The 21,572-nt window shown below is 38.2% G+C and overlaps 1 protein-coding gene across 1 annotated transcript in view; it reads left to right on the top strand.

The window, feature by feature from the left end:
• The window catches only part of LOC141502441 (integrin alpha-D-like), a 39,782-nt gene that overhangs the window by 16,102 nt on the left and 2,108 nt on the right, over positions 1 to 21,572 (top strand). Inside the window, exons 6-24 of the mRNA XM_074207188.1 lie at positions 705 to 835; positions 2,110 to 2,255; positions 2,736 to 2,889; positions 3,189 to 3,339; positions 4,045 to 4,118; positions 4,295 to 4,424; positions 4,586 to 4,728; positions 4,877 to 5,017; positions 6,166 to 6,375; positions 10,282 to 10,412; positions 10,530 to 10,687; positions 10,852 to 11,006; positions 11,266 to 11,397; positions 11,505 to 11,578; positions 11,808 to 11,949; positions 15,224 to 15,346; positions 15,450 to 15,529; positions 15,941 to 16,024; positions 21,054 to 21,132. Of these exons, the coding sequence (XP_074063289.1) occupies positions 705 to 835; positions 2,110 to 2,255; positions 2,736 to 2,889; positions 3,189 to 3,339; positions 4,045 to 4,118; positions 4,295 to 4,424; positions 4,586 to 4,728; positions 4,877 to 5,017; positions 6,166 to 6,375; positions 10,282 to 10,412; positions 10,530 to 10,687; positions 10,852 to 11,006; positions 11,266 to 11,397; positions 11,505 to 11,578; positions 11,808 to 11,949; positions 15,224 to 15,346; positions 15,450 to 15,529; positions 15,941 to 16,024; positions 21,054 to 21,132 (2,438 nt within the window). The remainder of the gene's footprint in view (positions 1 to 704; positions 836 to 2,109; positions 2,256 to 2,735; positions 2,890 to 3,188; positions 3,340 to 4,044; positions 4,119 to 4,294; positions 4,425 to 4,585; positions 4,729 to 4,876; positions 5,018 to 6,165; positions 6,376 to 10,281; positions 10,413 to 10,529; positions 10,688 to 10,851; positions 11,007 to 11,265; positions 11,398 to 11,504; positions 11,579 to 11,807; positions 11,950 to 15,223; positions 15,347 to 15,449; positions 15,530 to 15,940; positions 16,025 to 21,053; positions 21,133 to 21,572) is intronic.

The raw sequence follows: 21,572 nt of genomic DNA, 5'->3' as shown, positions 1-21,572 counted from the left end.
AGGACCTTGAAATTGAAAAGGGAAGTTACAGGAATAGAGTCTGGATATTTATAGGAAACCTCATTATTGGTAGGGAGAAGAGGAAACCTGAAAGAAAGAAGAAGTTAAAATGGAAAAGTGGGCTAGATTTGGTGTTAGAGAAGCTACGTTTAAAAGCATAGCTCTTATATTACCTAAGAAATCATGAATAAGTGATTTCCTTTGGGACTTTTGCTTTATCTGTAAAATGTAGGGGTTGAAGACCTCCACCATCTACAATCCTATATTTTTTCTGCTAAGGAATTAGAAGGACTAGGAGAATGTATTCTAGTGCTAGTGTGAATGAGGGGAAGTAGGTATTGTTATTGTTGTTATTGAATGTGTCCTATTCTTCATGATCCCAGTTTTTTTATGGATTTCTTTTGGCAAAGATAATGGAGTGATTTCCTTTTTCTTCCCCAGATTACCTTACAAAGTGATAAAACTGAGACAAAGAAAGTTAAGGGACTTGCCCAGGGTAACATAGTTTGTGTCAGAGGCTGAATTTCAACTCGGGTCTTACTGATTCCAAACCCATTACTCTATACACTTGCCACCCGGCTGGGAAGGGGGCAGTCCTAGTGAAATGGGCATGATAACAAAGATGATGGTAACAATGATAGTGTGCTTTTATTTGTCATTTTAAGGGATACAAATGTTATCTCATTTGATATTTTCTCTTTCAGAGTGCCCCATACAAAAAACTGATATTGCTTTCCTGATTGATGGCTCTGGCAGCATTTCTAGAAATGACTTCCGGAAAATGGAAAACTTTGTGAAAGCTGTGATGAGCCAGTTTGAAAAACCTACCACACAGGTTAGGTCAGATTATCTGTATTTGACTATATGAAGGTAAACCCAGGGGCACAAATTAGGGAGCATAATATGTAGGAAAGTATTGAGACATGTGGGAAGACCTTTCTTTTCAAGTTTCCATTCAGTTACTAGCATCATGTAGATGATCACTGCTGATACATACTCCCCAAATCAGGTCTTGGGGAAGAGAACCAATCAGACCACTTCTCCATCTCCTTTGCTGGATCTTCATTCAGATCATCCTCTAATCATAGGTGTTCTGCCCATACTACTCTCCTTAGGATCTCATCAACTCCCATGGATTTAATTACTTCTCAAATCTAACTATACTACCCTAAACTCTCTTCTGACCTCCATTTTCACATCTCCAGTTGCCTTTCAGTAATCTCAAACTGGATATCCAATAGACACCAACACAACAAAAATCTAATTATCTATAATTATCTATCCCCCTAAATGCTCTCTCCCCAACCCCATACTTCTCCTATTACTGTTGAGGACAATACTATCTTCCCAATCCTTTAGGCTTACAACTTAGGTGTCATCCTCCACTCTTCACTATCTTTTATCCCCATGCCAGCCAAACTTTTGCCAAATTATATTGAGTTCTCTTTTGCAACATCTCTCAAATACAACCTCTTCTATTGTCCAACACTTTTACCATTCTGGTATAGGACCTATTACTTCATTCCTGGACTATTGCAACAACCTGTTGATGAGTCTGCCTGCTCCAAATTTTTCTCCACTTCAATTCATCCCTCTATTCAGCAACCAAAGTGATTCTTCTAAATCACAAGTCCCACTATGCCATTCCCCTACTCAACAAATTTTTAATGACTACTTCCAGGATCAAATTCGAAGTTCCTTTTTTTGGGGGGAGGGGTTAAATTCAAAGTCCTATAGAACCTAACTTCCTCCTATCTTTTAATTCTTATACCTTACTTCTACCATGTATTCATCTAATACATATCCAGTGACACTGGCCTTGCTATTTTATGAAAAAGATACTACATCTGTCAGCTCCAGGAATTTTCTCTGACTGTCCCTCATGCCTCCAATGTTCCCTCATTCTCTGCCTGGATTCCTTTTAGGCCCAACTAAAATCCCAACTTCTACTGGAAGTCTTTCCTGATATACACTCTCTCTCTCTCTCTCTCTCTCTCTCTCTCTCTCTCTCTCTCTCTCTCTCTCTCTCTCTCTCCCCCCTAATCTCACCATCCTGTTCCCCAAGATATTTTCAGAGACTGATCTCAAGGTTTTTTTCCCCTCCCACAGTTTTCCCTGATGCAATTCTCAACCACATTCAAGACACATTTCACCTTTGACAAGTTCAGAATGAGTCCCTCTCCTGAAAAACTGGTGGATGGGATTAAACAAATAGGTGGGGTTACAAAAACTGCCACAGGCATCAGAAAAGTCATGTAAGTCCCATTTTTTCTGACACATTCAACCCAACTCTGTTCTAGCACAGGTGCCTTGCCCTTTGCTGAGAGTATGGGGGGACTGGGGGCATGTTGGAGTGAGAGATGTCCAGGTCTTGATAGGAAGGAGCAAAACTGGGAGGGAGGGGAGGAGAGACCACTTTCCTAAGTGTATTTTTGATTCCCTTCCTGAATGTTAGTAAAGGACTGATCGTTATTCGACACCAGATCTCCTTCATTTGGTTTAAGAGGAGCTGAATGAAAAAAGGAGCTGAAAAGTCTCAGTTTACAAAGTTCTCTCCTCCCAGTCTTGGTTATATTTCAGAGCTGAACTATCTTCGACTCTTTCCCTTCCTTGGAGCAGCTACCTTCCTGCTCATTCTTTCCATGGGGTCAGCTATAGTGAGTGTCCTTTCCCAGGGTCAGTCTCAATGAGAATGACCCCCCATGAGACCTTGACCCTCTTTCTTTCCTGGACAGAAATGAACTCTTTCAGAAAGCAAATGGAGCACGAAATGATGCCACTAAGATTCTCATAGTCATCACAGATGGGAAGAAATATGAAGACCCACTGGAATACAGAGATGTCATCCCTGAGGCAGAGAGAGCAGGAATAATCCGATATGCAATTGGGGTACAGAGGGTCTTAAAATCTTCTCCTCAATTTCTTTTCTATCCAGTCACAAGTAACTTCTCTAGGCTTTAAAAAAAAGGCGGGGGGGGGGGGGGGGCAACATCTTCCTCTCTGCATGCTCCAGTGGTAATATCCTTTGTTAAGCACAGCTTCCCCTGCATCTCTCACTGACCCTCCTGTTCTCAAGAAGACATAAAACTTGTCCTAACTTGGAAGACAATGAGTCTCTTTCTCTTCAGAACTTCCTGGGGGAAGGACATTTGTCTCTGTAGCTCTAACTCTCTTTTTTCTTGTTGAAGGTGGGAGAAGCTTTTGTACATTTTGACTCCAGAAAAGAATTAAATGAAATAGCATCAGAGCCTTCTGAAGAACATGTATTTTGGGTTGAAAACTTTGAAGCACTCAATAAAATTCAAAACCAGCTGAAAGAGAAGATCTTTGCCATTGAGGGTAAGTCAGAGCCCCAAGTTCTGAGTCCTTGAAATATTTTACTCCCAAAACCTATCTCCCATGATATTGGAACCTGGTCCACAGCCCAAATTTCTGTCCAAGGTAGCTAGGTAATACAATGAATAGAATGCTAGTTGTGGAGTCAGGAAGCCCTATATTCAAATCCAATTTCAGACATTTACTAGCTGTGTGACCCTGAACAAATACATTTTTAAAAAATTTACTTGATAGTTTTCAACATTCATTGTTTTAAAAGATTTTGATCTTCACATTTCTCTCTCTCTCTCTCTCTCTCTCTCTCTCTCTCTCTCTCTCTCTCTCTCTCTCTCCCCCCCTCCTCCCCCTTCCCCTCAATAGCAAGTAATCTAAATTTGGTAATATTTGTCTAACCATATTAAACATGGGCAAATAAATTTACCTGTTTGTCTCAAATTCTACAGTTTTAAAATGGAGGACATACTAGTATCTGTTTCCCAGGATTGTTGTAAGGATCCAATGAGATCTTTGTAAAGTGTCTAAACCCATTACTTGCATCTAATGGAAATTTAATAAATGTTTCATGCCTTTCCTAGAAAATATGTAAATATACATTTTCTATCCTCCTTTTTATACCCCGAACACTCCCAAAGTTCCTACCTCTCTCTTGACTATCCAAATTCCTTCTTTCGACCAAAGAAAAAGTTGAGTGTCTTTTACTTTTTACAGGTACCAAGTCTAAGGATAGTATCTCCTTCCAGTATGAAATGTCTCAGGAGGGCTTTAGTGCTACCCTCACATCTGTGAGTAGACCTCTCTCACTAAGGTTAGGTGACATAGGGGAGGGAGGGAAAGAGAAGAAAAAAGCGGAAGGAAAAACAAGAAGGTTCTGAAGAAAGCTGTCGAATCATTGACAAGCTCTTCTGTTTGGGATGCCCCATTCTCCAAATATTCTAAACTCTGAAAAGTTTTCTCCCAGGAAGGACCAGTCCTTGGAGCTGTGGGAACCTTTGACTGGTCAGGTGGTTTCTTCTTGTACTCCCTAACTGGAAGTGCCAACTTTTTTAAGGAACCGGGATTGGATAAGGACATGAATGATGCTTACCTGGGTATGTAAGGAGGGACTGAATAGAAGGGAGCAAAGGTCATGGGGGTGGGAGTGAGAGGTCTCTTATGTCTGAGAAGAGAGGTTTAGGGAAGAACATGAAGGGGACAAAAGGTGAGAAACATAACATAAAACCTGAAATTCCTTGGTGTTTTGTTTTTTCAGGTTATTCTACTGAAGTATTCACTTGGAATAGGGCTCCAAGTCTTGTTCTGGGAGCCCCTCGGTACCAGCACATTGGGAAGGTTGTGATCTTTGTGAATAGTAATAGAAAATGGATGAAGAAGACTGAGGTCAAAGGGATACAGGTGAAAAACTAAAGATCTGAGATTATAAAGAAGAAATCTGAGAATTGAGAAGGGCTCTAAAGATTCTCATACCTGGGAGACCCAGGGATAATATTTTCTTCTTTCCTCTTCTATGGGAGAGGAATGTGATTTCAGTTTGTCTTTTCAGATTGGTTCCTATTTTGGGGCGACACTCTGCCCTGTGGATCTTAACAAAGATAGCAATACTGATATGATCCTCATTGGAGCTCCTCATTACTATGAACAAAGCCATGGAGGTCAGGTGTCCATCTGCTTATTACCTCTGCGGGTAAGGAGGTTTAGAGGTGGGGATGGGAGTATACTTAGGAGAGTTGCCTGAAGAGTTATCTAAAGGGACTAAAGTGATTTCAAAGAGAAAACTGTCCACTTAGAACCCTCCTATATTAATGTTAGGAGAGCTAATTCTGAGAATGAGTCCAGGGTAACTAGGATAAAGCACTCTATCTGTCTGTCTGTCTCTCTCTCTCTCTCTTTTCATATGTGTGATTATATGTATTTTGGCATATCTCCTCTCTCACTCCTGTTGTCACATATATACATACATATATAGACACACAGACACATGCATTGGGGGGAAAAAAAGAAGAAAACCAAAGAAAAGATCAGTTTCTTAAAAAAAAATGTACTGATATCCCAAAAGACCTCCACAAGCTAAAACATTGAGACAAAATTAATCCAATGAAACTTAATAGAAATAAATATACTTTTACACTTGGTACACAAGCACACACATACACAAATCAACTTCAGAAGTACAAAATGGCAAAAGTCTTAGAGTTTTAATGGATTGCAAACTTGTTATGAGTTTATTAAGGCACCAAAAAATAAAATAAATAAGCAAAACTAACATGAAGTTAGGTTGTATTAAGAAAAGAACAGTGCCCAGAACAAAGGAAATCATATTCCCATTGTAGAATGCTCTAGAATATTTTGATCATTATTTTAGAAAGGACATTGATAAACTGGAGTTATCTAGTAACCAGATTGTTGAAAATTTCCATGATCATACCATAGGAGGGTAAGTTGGAGGAATGTTTAGACTAGAGAAGAGGAGGGGAAGGGGAGGGGAGAGACAATGTGATTCAGATATTTGAGGTTCATTATGTAGAAAAGGATTGGTCTTAAAGTCAGATGGCAAAATTAGGAATAGAAGATTCTAGGAGGTTACCTTAAAAATTAGTACTGTCCAAGTGGAATGTGCTGCCTCTTGGAGAGAGTGGGGGTATCCTCTTAAGATTGAACTTGAAGCAAAAATTGTTAGTATGTTGAAAGAGGATTCTTAAATTCAGGTCACACTAGGCAGCTTCTAGTGTTCCTTCTGGTTCTAGGATTCTATAATTTTATAGGATGAAAATCTGGTACAAAATTGGAAGGATTTTTTGGCTTTTCAAAACTGTCAGAACCTTTATTTTTCAGAATGCCAAGTGGGAATGTAACCACATTCTTCGGGGGCAACAAGGACACCCCTTTGGCCGATTTGGGGCAGCTTTAACTGTGTTAGGGGACATAAATGGGGATAAATTAACAGATGTGGCCGTGGGGGCACCAGGGGAGGAAGAAAATCATGGAGCCATCTATTTGTTTCATGGAGCGACTGGATCCAGCATCAACCCTTCCTATTCCCAGGTAAGATTCTGTTACCATCTGAGACAACTAAAAGTCTCCATGCCTATCAACTTTGTTTCTAATGTCCCCCTAATCTAATCCATCCTTTGCTGTATTTCCTGATTCTGATCATGTCCTTCTCCTTTATAAAAAAAAAAATCTCCAAGAATAGTAATATCTACTCTGTTTCATGGTTATTTTATACTTTAAAATACTTATCACCTTGAAACTTTACTACTGTATGAGGTGAGCAGAATTGTCAAATAAAGTGGTTAAATGAAAAGATCCTGCATTTGGAGTCAAATCTACATCTGGGGCAGCTAGGTGGCATAGTGGATAGAACATCGCCCTGGAATCAGGAGTACCTGAATTCAAATCCAGCCTCAGACACTTAATTACCTAGCTGTGTAGCCTTGGGCAAGCCACTTAACCCCATTGCCTTGCAAAAAAAACCTAAAAAAAAAAAGAAATCTATATCTGAATACAAGTTGTGGGACCAGGTGCCTTTGGGACATTAGATACATTATTTAACATCTCTGGGGCTTAGATTCCTCTTTGACAGAAAGAGGAGATGGAACTAGAAGTCTCTGAAGTCTATATCTATGATTCTAAATTAAAGAAATGGTTTGGGAGCAGAACAGCAATTCAGCTAAATTCTTCCAATATTCCTTTCCAAATAACTTCAAAATAACACCCCAAATCAAATTTTGGAGCAGGAGAACCAACAAAAGGTTAGAATGAGACATTTTTCAAGCCCAAGACAATTTTAGGTCTGCTGAAGTCTGTCATTGCAATGGAGGTCAGTCCTTGGAGGCAGCTGCTCCAGCTGAAGCAGTGATTTCAGGAGATTTCTGTCCAGAGTTAATAACAGGGGTCAGACAACTCATCAGAAAGAGAAAACTAGGGGCTCTTTGTTGGAACTAGATGTAGAACCCTATGGCATCGCCTATACACAGTTCTAGATCACAGTTCCCAGGTGAAGAGAAACTCTAGTGCTTGCAGCCACAGGGAACAAGTGCCATGGATATAAGAGCATTTGTAGTTGCTCACAGTGGAGTATGTGCCCTGATCTCATTTCCAAGGCAAAAAGGACTTGTAGCATTTACAACTATAGGAGAGAAGGGAAAGTTGATAGATACTTGTAACTCCTAAGAACTTTATCATTATTGGGGCAGTTAGACAGAGGGCATAGATATGAGTTGATTTTGATGATATGATCTAAAGAAAAACAGCTAAAGTCTGAAAAAGAACTTTTACAGTCAAGTGGAAAATCCAGGGAGAGGCAACACTTGAATCTCATTCTCAGTGGAATTGATTCAAATAGGAATTTGGATATAGAAATCTATCTTTCTCAACAGGGAAATAGGAGGGGAGGGGAAAAAGAAAAAAGATGGGGGAGTGGTACTAATAGAAGGGAGGGTGAATTAAGGGAGGCAAAACAGACTTTTGAGGAGGGAACAGAGTAAAAAGAGAAAACAAGAAGGATATACAGGGAAAAATAGAATTCAGAGAAATATACAGTTAGTAATCATAACCATAAATGTGAATGGGATGAGCTCAACTATAAAATAGAGTTGGAGTTTGGTTCTATGGAGAACCAAATGAATTAGAAACCAGAATTCAACAATATATTGTTTACAAGAAACATATTTAAAACAAAGAGATACACATGAGAAAAAGATAAGGGGCTAGAGCAGAATCCTATTATTCTTCAGCTGAGGTTAAAAAAAATCAGTGGAGGCAATCATGATCTTAGACAAAGCAAAAGCAAAAATAGACCTAATTAAATGAGATAAATAGAAACTACTTTCTGAACTAAATTTTGCTTAAAGGTACCTGGACAATGAAGTAATATCAATACCAAATATACATGCATTAAATAGCATAACATCCAAATCCTTAAAAAAAAAGATAAATGAGCTACAGAAGGATGAAGACAGTAAAATTATACTAGTGGGAAACCACAGCTTTCCCCTCTCAGAACTAAATAGATGTAACTATAAAATAAATAAGAAAGAAGTTAAGGAGATGAATAGATTTATTTTTAAGAAAAGTTAGATAGCAGGGCAGCTAGGTGGTGCAGTGGATAGAGCACTGGCCCTGGAGTCAGGAGTACCTGAGTTCAAATCCGGCCTCAGACACTTAATAATTACCTAACTGTGTGACTTTGGGCAAGTCTTGTAAAAACAAAAACATAAAAAAAAAAGATAGGATAACTGTTTGGAGAAAATTGAATGGAAATATAAAGGAGTATAGTTTTTCTCAACTATACATGACACCTTCACAAAAATTGTCTTGCTTTAGGGCATAAAAGTCTCAAAACCAGATGTAGAAAAGCAGAAATATTAAATGTATCCTCTTTTGGATCATAGTGCAATAAAAATTACTTTTATTTTGCATCTGCTTTTTTTGATTTTTGCAACATGACTAATTTGTAAATATGTTTCACATGTTTGCACAGGTATGATTATCACACTTCTTGCCTTCTAAATGGGTGCTGGAGGGTAGGTGGAAGAGAGTATTCAAAACTTAAATTTTAAATGAATATTAAAAGATAAATGATAAATTTAAAACATATAAATGAGTTCATTGATGGTTGGAAAAAGAGAATATTTAGCACATTACCTCTCAGAAAGTCTCTATTTCCCAAAACCATAACCATCATCATAGTATTTATATATAGTTTGCAAAACAAAATAAGGATGTTATCTTGATCCTCACAACAACCCTCTGAAATCAATGCTATTATTACTCTCCATTTTTCAGAAGAGGAAACCTGAAGCTAAGAAAAGTTAAGTGACTTTTCAAGGGTCACACAGCTAATAAAGTGTCTGGAGCAGGGATTCAAATTTGAGTTTTTCTGACTTCTGGTCCGGCCCTATTCATCACAACACTCACCAACCTCCAATATATTCTCTTCTCCAATCAGGTTAATCCTTTTCATCCCAATCCCCCAACACAAAGTTCTCCTCTACTTTGGTACATTGGTTCATTTTATGTATATATCTTAACTCCCAGTCTAAAATGACCTCTTCTCAAGCTCTCTGTCAGCACCAGTCTTGCAGTCTTCTCAACAAGATCCAGCTCAAAGTTGCAATTCCTCCATTCACAGTTTGTTTTAAGTCATTCTAACTCACATGGATCTTTCCTTCATGATCAGGCTCTTTATAATTTATTATTATTTATTGATAAAGGTTGAATGGGGAGTCCCCTGCTTGTTCATGTGAAAAGCTAATGCATCAGACTTCCCTGTGCATTTTTTAGGATCCTTCTCATTTTTGTTAAGTAGCTAGGTGATGCAATATCAAGAAGAATTGAGTTCAAATTTGACCTTAGATACTTACTAGCTATGTAATACTGGACAAATCACCTAACCCTGTCTGCCTCAGTTTCCTCATCTATAAAATGAACTGGAGAAGGAAATTGCAAGCCACTATAGTATATTTTTATCAAGAAAATCCCAAATGGGATCACAAAGAATCAGACCTGACTGAAACAACCAAACAACCACAATTTCTTTATTTTATAGTCATGCATTTTCTTCCTTTACTATTAAGCCAAAGGTACTAAGGACAGGGATATACATTTTTAATTGATACCTAGAATATCTTAGGTATACAGAAGTCATTTAATAAATGCTTCATAAATAAGCATTTTATTGAAATTGTCCCCTCTCTGTCTCTTGCCTTTTGCTGATTGGTTTTTCCCTTCTCCTTTAGCCTAACATATCCACTTTTCTTCAAGGCAGCCCTCCCTTCATTAGATTAAGGATTTCCTACAACCACCCTTGATTAACCTCTCCCTTCCCCTCTTTTTTGACCTGTTTCTCAACATCTATCTCTATGTCCCAGTTGTACTCTATTCTTTACTAGTCCTTCTAATTCATTAGCCCTATGATGTCTGATTCTACTTTCAATTTCTTCCCAGAGAATCAGTGGCTCCCTCTTTTCCTCCACACTCCAGTATTTTGGGAAGTCACTGAGTGGAGGACAAGACATCACCCAGGATGGCCTCATGGATGTGGCAGTGGGAGCCCAAGGACAGGTGCTGCTGTTCAGGTGATGACAGCCTTTCTACCTATCATTGTCCTTAAATCAACATACTCCCCCTTTATAACCTACCCTATGCTAAGAATTTAAGTATGTTGTTCTTAGCCCCTGTTTTATACTCCACAGGACCCAGCCAGTGCTGAAAGTTAAAGTATCCATCCAGTTTAAGCCAGGTGAATTGACAAGGTCTGTGTTTGAGTGCCAGACACATGAGGCCATCAAGAGGAATGCAGGGCTTGCCATTATCTGCCTTACTATCTCCAAAAGTATTCGAGACAGACTAAGTGAGTCCTTTACCATCAGACCCAGACATTCTACATTTAATCTCTCCTGTAGAGTCTGTCATTCTATTCTTAACTCAAGAATCTCCATCCCATCTCCATCTCTAAAATAGATTAAAAAGTTCCAGGTTTTTTCTGTCTTCTCTATTCCCTTGTTTCATCTCCAGATGATGTCCAGAGTTCTGTGACTTATGATCTGGTCCTGGATTCTGAACGCCCAAGCCCTCGTGCCATCTTTGATGAGACAAAAAGCAAAACACTAAATCGAGTTAAAATCCTGGGATTGGGGAATCACTGTGATCGTGTGCAGCTATTGCTACCAGTGAGTTTGGGGATGATTGTATGTGTTTCTAAGAAGGGGATAATGTGTAAAAGTAGTCATGTGGAGCCAGTAGAGAGTTTGAGCTGGAAGAAAATGAGTTGATGGTAAACTTGTATTCTGAGAAGATAATGTGAACAAATGGGAGGGCTGAAGAACTAGGGGTCAAACTACCTGGCTCTCTTTATAGTTGCATTCCCACTGCCAGTAGGTATCTAGTAAAAGCTTTCTGATCAATTCATTCACTCATTGATACCTACAGGAATGTGTTGAGGACTCTCTGAGTCCCATCAGTCTGCGCCTCAACTTCACTCTGGTGGGACAACCCATACCTTCTTCTGGGAACCTCCGACCTGTTCTTGCGATGGGCTCTCAGAACTTCTTCACAGCATATGTGGGTTCCATTCTCTGGATACTTTGATAATGAGAGAGTGATGGAATTTCAGGAAGTAGGAAAAAAGGTTCTCCAGAATGAAATCCTACTTTCTTTCTCTTTCACAGCTCCCTTTTGAAAAGAATTGTGGTGATGATCACATCTGTAAAGATGATCTCAGCATCACTTGCAATGGATTTGGGTGAGATACTTTGCTTTTATCCTTTCTCCAATTCCTAAGCTTACCTCATAGAAGCCAGAACTTGTCTTCTACCACTGTTCTTTGATTTTTAGTTTTCTCTGACAACCTTGCTCTTTGCCTAGAATCCATACAACTAGTTATATATTCCAATAACCTCCCACTTTTCCATGAGCAAACCCAGGCATAATTCAAATGGAAATTTTCCATCTTGATTCCCTTCCCCATTCAGGTTGCAGAACTTAGTGGTGGGGTACTCGCTTGAGCTGGACATTAATGTGACAGTGAAGAATGAGGGTGAAGAATCTTACAGGACCATGGTCACCTTCACATATCCCCCAGGATTGTCTTATCGTCGAGTGCTAATAGCTCAGGTATGCCAGCTCCTTAGTAGCAAATGAATGAGGTATAAAAAAAAAAAACCTTTGAAGCTATCCACCTCCCTTATTTTACTGATACAAAATTGGGGCTCAAAATTGAGGCACAACCCAGTATCACACAACTAGAAAGTGTTTGAGGTAAGATTTACCTATACACTACATCATGCTCTTTCTCATACACTTCTCTTGGGATTCAAAGAGAATAATTATAAAGGAGAATGGATCAGATCTTCCTCTTCAAATATAGTGATCATTGCTAATGAGTGATTTGTGATAAAAGATCATATCCAAAGGAGAAGGAAACAGGATACATCCATAAAATTAACAAATCTAAGTGGGGTCTCAAAGGGGATTCTTTGTATTCAACAGAGGTTTCAAGACAGGTAAAGAAAGACAAGTTGAGATGCTTTGCAGGCCTATGTTTTGTGATGAGTCTCTACTAGATGCTTGAAACTGATGGGGGTTGTGGTCAGTTTGGCCAGTGGGGGAAGTAAAAAAAAAATGAAGAAATCTCAATCTAACTTCTTATAGTATGACTTGTGGAATTTTAACATGTTTGTTTTTGAGTCAAAAGAACATGACTCAAAAGAGAAGGGGTAGATAGTAATCCTAGAAGATTGCCCCACCAGATGACTCTGGACAACTCAGAGGCTATCTCAGATTGGCTGAGAGTTTAGAGGAGAGTAAAAGGGGGGGGGGGGGGTAGTAGCAACTCCAAAAATAACTAGAGAGAGAGAGAGAAGGAATTGTGACTCACTGCCTTCTTCCACTTCTACTCCCACCCCTGCCAAGACTAGAATTAGAATCTCATTTCTGACTCTCATTATAGACATTTAGATTTTTTTTTGAGTTTTCAAGAGATTTTAGAACAGTGGTTGGCCTAACAGAATAGTGAGTGTAGGGTTGGAGAACTCATTCTTCCTATCTCTCCTCAGGATTTTTAATTTATTGTCTATAAAATCTAGGGCACTACAAAAGATCACTTCACTTGTTGATTATCCTTCCTTCTCAAGAGGAAATAATGTCAACATCAGGGAATAATGTCTCTTTTTTAAGGATTTTTTTTTTTGCAAGGCAGTGGGGTTAAGTGGCTTGCCCAAGGCCACACAGCTAGGTAAGTATTATTAAGTTTCTGAGGTAGGATTTGAACTCGGATACTCCTGACTCCAGAGCCCACACTCTTATTCACCACCACCACCTAGCCGCCCCCAAGTAATGTCTTGACTTGCAAGTGAATTGGATTTAAGTGAAGCAGAGCTGTGGGGAGTCATCTGCTTGACTCTCTCCTCCAGAGACATTGGAATCCAGTGGCAAGACAAAATTCAAAATGACTAGTGATGGCCCTAAATACAACAGGAAACTTTGGCTTTAAGGTTTTTGCAAGGCAAATGGAAGTGGCCTGCCCAAAGCCACACAGCTAGGTTAATTATTATTAAGTGTCTGAGGTCGGATTTGAACCCAGATACTCCTGACTCCAGGGCCAGTGCTCTATCCATTGCACCACCTAGCCGCCACAAAGCCAAAGTCTTTCCCAGGTTTCAGTTTATCTGAGGCAATGCCCATTTAGTAGTTTAAAAGCTAAGTTAGAATTGAAGTAAAAGATGAGCTAGCTAGTTTTCCTTCCCAAAAGAATTAATCTGGAGGGGAAGACCCTCAGAGTTTTTTATCAGAACAGAAACAATTGCTATTTATACTCACTCTGAGTGTAATCAGATATTTCACTGAGACAGAGCAAGAGAAACATGGGAGGATCTGTAAAAACTGGGGCTGTGAAGTAAGAGCAGAACTAGGAGAAAAGATATAAAATAACAGCATTCCAAAGGGAAAAAACCATGAAAAATTGAAAAACTATCTCTTAGAAGAAAGCTGACAAAAAAAAGAATGAAGTATGCATTTTCAGAGAAGACCACTGAGTGCTATTGCAATTTGATGACAGATTTTCCCAACAGTTTAGGGATTTAGGGCAAAATAACAAAGTTACTCAAGAGGAAGACTGTCAAAGCATTCAAAGGAGGTTTTCTAAAATTGGATTGTCTCTCAATCACTTGACCAAAATCAAGAGAAATGACCTTGGAACTTACTCCAGAGTCACTGCTCTAAGATGGAACCTTTTCAGTGTCATGGACATTTTTGATAACCTGGTGATTATATGACTCCCTTCTCAGAATGTTTTAAAATAATTGGAAAAAATATTAAATCTCAATTAGTGAAAATAAAGATTTAATTTTTTTTCCTATGAAAGTTTATGGATTCCCTGAAATCTATCTCCTAGTACCATGTTCCTTTTGGGGATTCATATAGGCCAGATTAAGAATTTTGGCTTTACAGTTAGAACTTTCCCATCATACTCTATATATGATTGCTTACCTAGTTAGGGATGGGGGGGCAGGGAAGGGTATAATGACTTCCAAAAGTTTCTAACCTTAAAGAGGAGATCTCAATGTATTGATATACACATGAACTACACACATGCACACAACCTTTTTGGGTAAGCAATAACAACTCATTTTAATGAGAGAAAGTGCTTACAATTACTCAAATCCTAAATAGCAACTGGGTGGTGCCGTGGATAGTGAGTGTTTGATCTGGGGTAAGAAGCTTATTTTCTCAGGGTGGAGTCAAGATGGCAGAGTAAAGGAAGACTCATCTTCTTGTGTTCAAATCTAACCTCAGATATTTATAAACTGTGTGACACTGGACAAGTCATTAAACTTTTTTTTTTTGCTTCAGTTCCTCATCTGTTAAAAAAAATGGCTGGAGATGGAAATGACAAACCACTTCAGGATTTTTACCAAGAAAACCTCAAATAGGGTCATCAGACATTGCTGCAATGAATCAACAATTCACCACCATCATCACCAACAATACTACCACCACTATCATCATATTTGTATCAAATAGCTTAGCAAATAAGATTGTATAGACAGAAAGCACAGTTTGGTGAATAGAACCCTGGAACTAGAATCAGATAAAACCATGGATTCAAATTCTACCTCTGATACTCATTTGCTATTGTCTGAGTTTAAATTTGACTCAGGTCTTCCTGACTCCAGGGCTGGAGCTGGAGCCCTACCCACTACCTAGCAGCCCCTAGAAAGGTTTCTTTTCATGAAGTGGTAGGCTAAATTCAATAACTTCTAAATTTCCCTTTCAACTTTAAAGCTGTATATTTCTTTAATAGTGGGAATCCTCACAGACCTCCTTATATCTTTACATTATTCTCGATTGATGGATTAGGTTTTTAAATATCTTCCTTTCCCCCATCTAGGACTCAATGCATCAGCAGTATCCCCCACGTTTGGTTTGTGATACAGCAGCATCCTCAGAATTGGAGAATTTGAGAAACACTAGCTGTGGCATCAACCACCCAATCTTCCGAATGGGAGCCAAGGTCAGCATCTTCATGCGTCAGTTTTTCCTTCCTAGGGAAGTTATACTTCCCTATTTCATTCATCTCATGACTTCCTACCTTCTGTTTCACTCTCTTCTATCAGGTTACTTTCATAGTGACATTTGATGTGTCCCCTATTGCCAACCTTGGAGATCAGGTACTCCTCAAAAGTACTGTGAGCAGGTAAGACAAAGGACATGAAAACTCACTCTTTCATTCAGGAAATATTTAGTAAACACCTACTCTATGTATATTGATATATATGTATGTATGTATGTATGTATGTATGTATATATACTACTTAGTATAATAAACCTTTCCCTGTATCTCACAGTTCTAGGGCCTTCCCTCTGAGATAATCTCTAAGTGATCCTATCCATATTTTGTTTGCACATAATGGTTTTTATGTCTTCTCCACCATTAGATTATCAGCTCCCCAAAGGCAAGGGCTGTTTTTGCCTTTGTTTTTATCCCCAGAATGTACTTGATAAAAACTTCTTGATTTGCTTTGAGGTTAGCTTATTCTACCCAAAGCATAAAAACTTTTTCTGCTGGGATCCCATCTTGGATGATCTTTCTCTTTTTTTTCCCCAGTGATAACAACATACCTATGACCAGTAAAAACATTTTTCAGCTGAAACTACCGGTGAAATATGCCATCTACACAGTCATCAACAGGTACCACATTCTCTTCTCTGATACTCAATTATCTTTAAGGACTTAATTCCTCTAGAAGCTGTACTTTTATGTTAATGTGATTTTTATTATTGTCCTTCACATAAGAATATCAGGGCATCGAGATGGACAGTAGATAGTGCTGGGACTGAAATCAAGAAGACTTATTTTTTCCTGACTTCAAATCTGGCCTCAGGCACTAGCTGTGAGACCCTGGGCAAGTCACTTAATCCTATTTGCCTCAGTTTCCTCATCTGTAAAATGAACTGGAAAGGAAATGACAAACCATTCTAGTATCTTTGCCAAGAAAACCCCAAATGGGGATGTGAAGAGTTGGACATGACTCAAAAAAATTAGGAAATCATGCTAATCATGACAGTGTAACTGAGTGCCAGAAATAACACTGCCTTACATTTATAGACATCCAATTATGTAAAGCACCTTCATCTAAAGATATTTATTTAGAACTAAAGTTATACAAAACACATCATTTCGTTGCATTCTTATAATGGTCCTTTGAGTAAAGTGTCATTATTACCATTTAATAGATAAGGCCCTGAGCCTCAGAGAAAGAGTGAGTAGTTCAAGGTCACATAGAGAAGTAGTCAAGTCAGGATATAAACCCAACTTTGGTGGTCCCAGATCCAAGACTTTTCCCATAACACCTCAACTAGTTTAACTCATTTCTACTCAGACTAACTACAGAAGGAAAAGACACAATCCCAGCCCCTACTCTCATTCCATTTTCAAACTTGTGGTGGAAATAAAACTTATAATCAAGAAACAGAAAAAGACAGAAGATAATCAAGTGTTAATTCCTTAGTTCTCATTTTCTAAGAGTCCTGAGAAGGAACAAGTCTATGTATATCTTGTGAGACCTTGAAGAGTGATCTTGCAAAAAAAATGCAACTTGATCTGGGTCTTGAATGATGTACACATGGAAGAGAAAGTCAGCTTGGTGTTTTCAGAAGACACTGAAAAGACCAGTTAGTTGGATTGGAACCGAGAGTCTCTGAATGAAGAATTTTAAGAGTAATGAAAGTTAAGGGATAAGACAAGTGAATAATAATAATAATAATAATAATAATAATAATAATAATAATAAACATTTACATAGGGCCAGGCACATTATAAATATTATCTGATTCTCACCCCAATCATGGGAGGGATATGCTCTTATCATCCCATTTTACAGATAAGGAAACTGAGATCTAGTACTTTCTATACTGTACCATTTAGCTGTCAGATGACTAAGGACCTTGAAAGTCAGACAAAAGAGTTTGAAATAGTTGGTAGTCAATAGAGAGTCATGGAAAGTTGAGCAAAAGAATGATAAAAAATCAAATCAAGTCAACAAATATTTATTGGACACCTACATTGTGTCCTTGGGGACAGAGACTATTTCATGTTTGTCTTTGGAACACCAGACACTGTAAGCAGATAGGGCCAAAGTACATGAAAAATTGCTCATTCATTCAGGGAATATTAAGTACCTCCAATATGTTGTGTGTTGAGACACATAGTACTTAGTCTAGTAATAAACATTTTGGCTTTTTATTTTTGGTTGGATTTTTCGGTTTGTTTTTTGAATTGGACTTGTTATTTCTTCAGAATAGGGAAGTACAGCATCCATTCTGAAATTGACAGTCTAATAGAAAAATCTTCTGAGGCACTGAGAAATTGAATGACTTCTCTAGGGTGAACTTGGTTACCCTAGCTACAAGGCCAAATCCACACCACCTAAGCCACAGGGCCTCTCATCTTGCATATAATCAGTGTTTAATAAATACTTGTTGAATTTAACTGTAGACTTGGGACACCACTTACTTTCTATAACTTGAATAACTATTGGTAAAGCTACTGTTCCATCTATACTATTTTGCTAGGATATATCTGCTTCCAGAAGGTCCCCTTGGAATGAATGATCTCCTTCCATATGGAAACTTTCATATCTATATCTATTCCTTCCATATGCATTGTTGAAACTTACAGACACCATAACAAACCATTGTACTTTAATTTTAAATTTAAATTTTGGCCACAGGACACTGTCAATGAACATATGGAATTGCACAGCCCATATTGAGTTCACCATCAAAACATGAGGTCTTTGGAAGGGAAATTTAGCAGTTAATAAAGACTGACCTTTTATAAAGGCTTTGTAGAGAGGGAAACGCAGAGGAGGATGTGGCCAGTGGTTTAAACTTCATGGTTAGAGCTGAACCCTGAGGAGCAGAGGTGTGAATAGCTCCAGAAAGGTGATTAGATGCAGGGAGTGAGAAGCACCTGGTGGAAGGCCACTTACTAAAAGAGACCTTAGAAATCATCCAGCCTTCTGAAAGACATGAAAAATACTATGTGCCTCCAGAGAAAGAAGTGATAGAATCTGAATACAGCTTGAAGCAAACTTTCTTTTCTTAAAAAAGTATTTATTTATTTTACCAACTACATATAAAGATAGTTTTCAGTAATCAGTTTTTGTAAGGTTTTGATTTCCATATTTTTCTTTCTCCCTCCCTTCTCTCCCCCTTTCCTTTGAGAGCAAGTAATAGGTTATACATGCATAACTATGTTAAACATATATTTCATGTTAATCATGTTGTGAAAGAAGAATCACAACAAAAAAAAGAAGAAAAACCATGAAAAAGAAAAATGCACAAAACATTTTAAAAATTGAAAATAGTAAGCTTTGGTCTGCATTCCTTTAGAATTGTCTTTGATCATGGTACTGCAAAGCATACTTTCTTTTTTACTTTTTTTATTATAAGTTTTTTTGATTTTCGTTTTACATGACTTACATGTATATAATTTATATCAAATTATTTGCCTTTTCAAAGATGGGAGAGAAGAAGGTAGGAAGAGAATATGGAACTCCAAAAAAATTTTTAAACAATTGTTTAAAATGTTTAAAAATTACATGTGTACATATAATTGAGAAAAATAAATTAAAATTAAATTTTAAAAAAGAAATAATTTATTCCAATTTGCTCATTTTATAGAGGAGGAAACTGAGACCCACTAAGGTTAAGTGATTTGCCCACAGTCACCTGGGTAGTAAAGCAGTGGAGTCAGACATAGAACCTAGGACACATGATTCCACCTCTAGTGCTCTTAGCAGAGTTGATACTAAAATACTATCAAATTTAATCTATTGTGTCTCTTACTGGGAGAAGGAAAGGCATACTTCCTCACTGCAGTTCTCTTGCCTCTTCACCCACACACATTTCCTGACACACACACACACACACCATCATCATCAATGCCATTGCCCACACCACCCCCATTACCAGAGCAATGGGGAAAGTTCAAACACAAGCCATGAAGCCAAGAAATTTGGAATTTTCTAGAGAAAGAGATTTTGAAATCAGAAGAGGGAGTGCCTTATGATTTGAGATGTTAATCTAAAATTGGGTTTCCTTCTCTGCATTGTGGTCTGCTGTGGCAGGAGGCAGATTGTTAGGCTCTGAATATGGAATCCCAACTCTGACACTGAGCAGCTGAGAAACTCTAACTAAGCATGCTCCTTAATCTTTCTGAAGATAAAATCCAACTCCCAGGCATTGTTAAATGTGACAAAGAATATAAAGTAAAAGTGCCTGATCTGGAATCAGGGAGATCCGAGTTCAAATCCAACCTTGCTCATGATTCTTAACTAGTTGTGTTACTCTGGGCAAGTCACTTCATCTGCCTGTCTCAAATTTCTAAACTATAATATAGGGTCAAATTATATAATTTATGTAAAACACTTAGGATGCATAGTATCTTTCAAGAGTGAGTGTTATACACATATTAGATTGCTTTTCATCAGGGGAGGGGAGGGAGAAAAATGTAAAACTCAAAAATTTTGCAAAAAAAGATTGTTGAACACTAGCATAAATAAATTAATTTTTAAAAAGAGTAAGTGCTATATAAATATTAACTATTATTAAAGTGTTATGCAAACTTTAAAAAGTCAATCATTGTTAATTAACTGTATATATATAAATGTGTATGTATATATATATATATATATATATATAAAAATATATAGTGTATATGGCATGTGTGTGTGTATAATTAACAATGATTGACTTTTTTAAAGTCATTTTACAAGGTAGGAAACCAAGAACCAAAGAGGGGAAATTTAACTTGGCCAAGATGGCATCAAAAGTTAGTGGCCTGGGGCGGCTAGGTGGTGCAGTGAATAGAGCACTGGCCCTGGAGTCAGGAGTACCTGAGTTCAAATCCAGCCTCAGACACTTAATAATTACCTAGCTGTGTGGCCTTGGGCAAGCCACTTAACCCCCATTGCCTTGCAAAAACTTAAAAAAAAAAAGTTTGGCCATCTGGATTAGAGTACAAGTTGCCTGATTCCCAGTACTCTCTGTTAAACCTAATATTTGTTTTTCAATTGTTCAGTCACATCTGACTCTGACTCCACAAACATTGCCCTTCTTGGCAAAGATACTGGAGTAGTTTCCCACATTTCTCCACTATGTCCCCATTTTACAAATATGGAACTGAGAGGAAAATAGGGATTAAGTGACTTGCCCAGGGTCATACAGTTGGTAAGTGTTTGAGGACAGATTTGAACTCAGATCTTCCTGACTCTAGTTCCAGGGTTCTATCCACTAAACTAATTAGTTGTCCTATACCTAGAATAGCAAATACTTTTGTACCTGCTATACTTCTGTCCATTTCCTCTGGCAAAGGTATGTTTCCCAGGTGTGTGGATGACTATAGCATCTAAAACACCAAAATCCAAAGCTACAACAGAATTCCCTTTCCCTAACAGCTACTCTTTCCTTGGTCTCTATTTGAGCAGTTGTCACTTCACCCTAATTAACAATAGGGTCCTATTAGTAATGCTATAGCAACTGTGTGACTTTGGAGGAGTCATTTCCCTTCTTTGGAGATTAGACTATCCGACCTCTAAGGACCCTGTTAACTCTGTGTTTAACGTTAAACCTGACCTGTTTATTCAGTCTGAACCTTATTCAGGGACTTTCCATGGGGTTATTTATTCCATTAACACTTTCTCTTCTCTCATCAGCCTTGAAGACTCCACCAAGTATCTCAACTTCTCAATTTCAGAAGAGAATCAAATTAATGTGACTGAGTACAGATACCGAGTAAGGGAGGAGGGACCAAAATCCCATGGTGTCTGAGAAGATATAGACAAAAGAGCAGAGTCAAAGCTAGAATGGAAAAAAATGGGACTTTGCCCCATGGTTCAGATATTGGGTGGGGGTCCTTCTTTGCCTCACAGTCCTCCAGAGACACAGAGAAAAATTATCCCCTACTCCCACTCCCAGGGTTGTATCCCTCACCCTTATGTCCCAACCTTCTATGAGGGGATCAGATCTCTCTGGAGCATGAACTATCAACCATTTTTCAGTCTAAATATATCAGTGGTAGGGCTGTCTTATATACCACCACAGGCCCCACTGTCCTCTACCCACTGAATTTGCCCCAGGCTCAGTTTCAATGGGTTTTGGTTGCACTTGGATATGAAATGTATAGGGTTAGGAATAGAAATAGGATCAAGTTATAGTTAGGGAAGAGTCAAGGA

Source organism: Macrotis lagotis, chromosome X, assembly GCF_037893015.1.
Source record: "Macrotis lagotis isolate mMagLag1 chromosome X, bilby.v1.9.chrom.fasta, whole genome shotgun sequence".
NCBI lineage: Eukaryota > Metazoa > Chordata > Mammalia > Peramelemorphia > Peramelidae > Macrotis > Macrotis lagotis.
The sequence above is the reverse complement of the archived record's forward strand: the minus strand, read 5'-3'. Positions and strand labels throughout refer to the sequence as shown.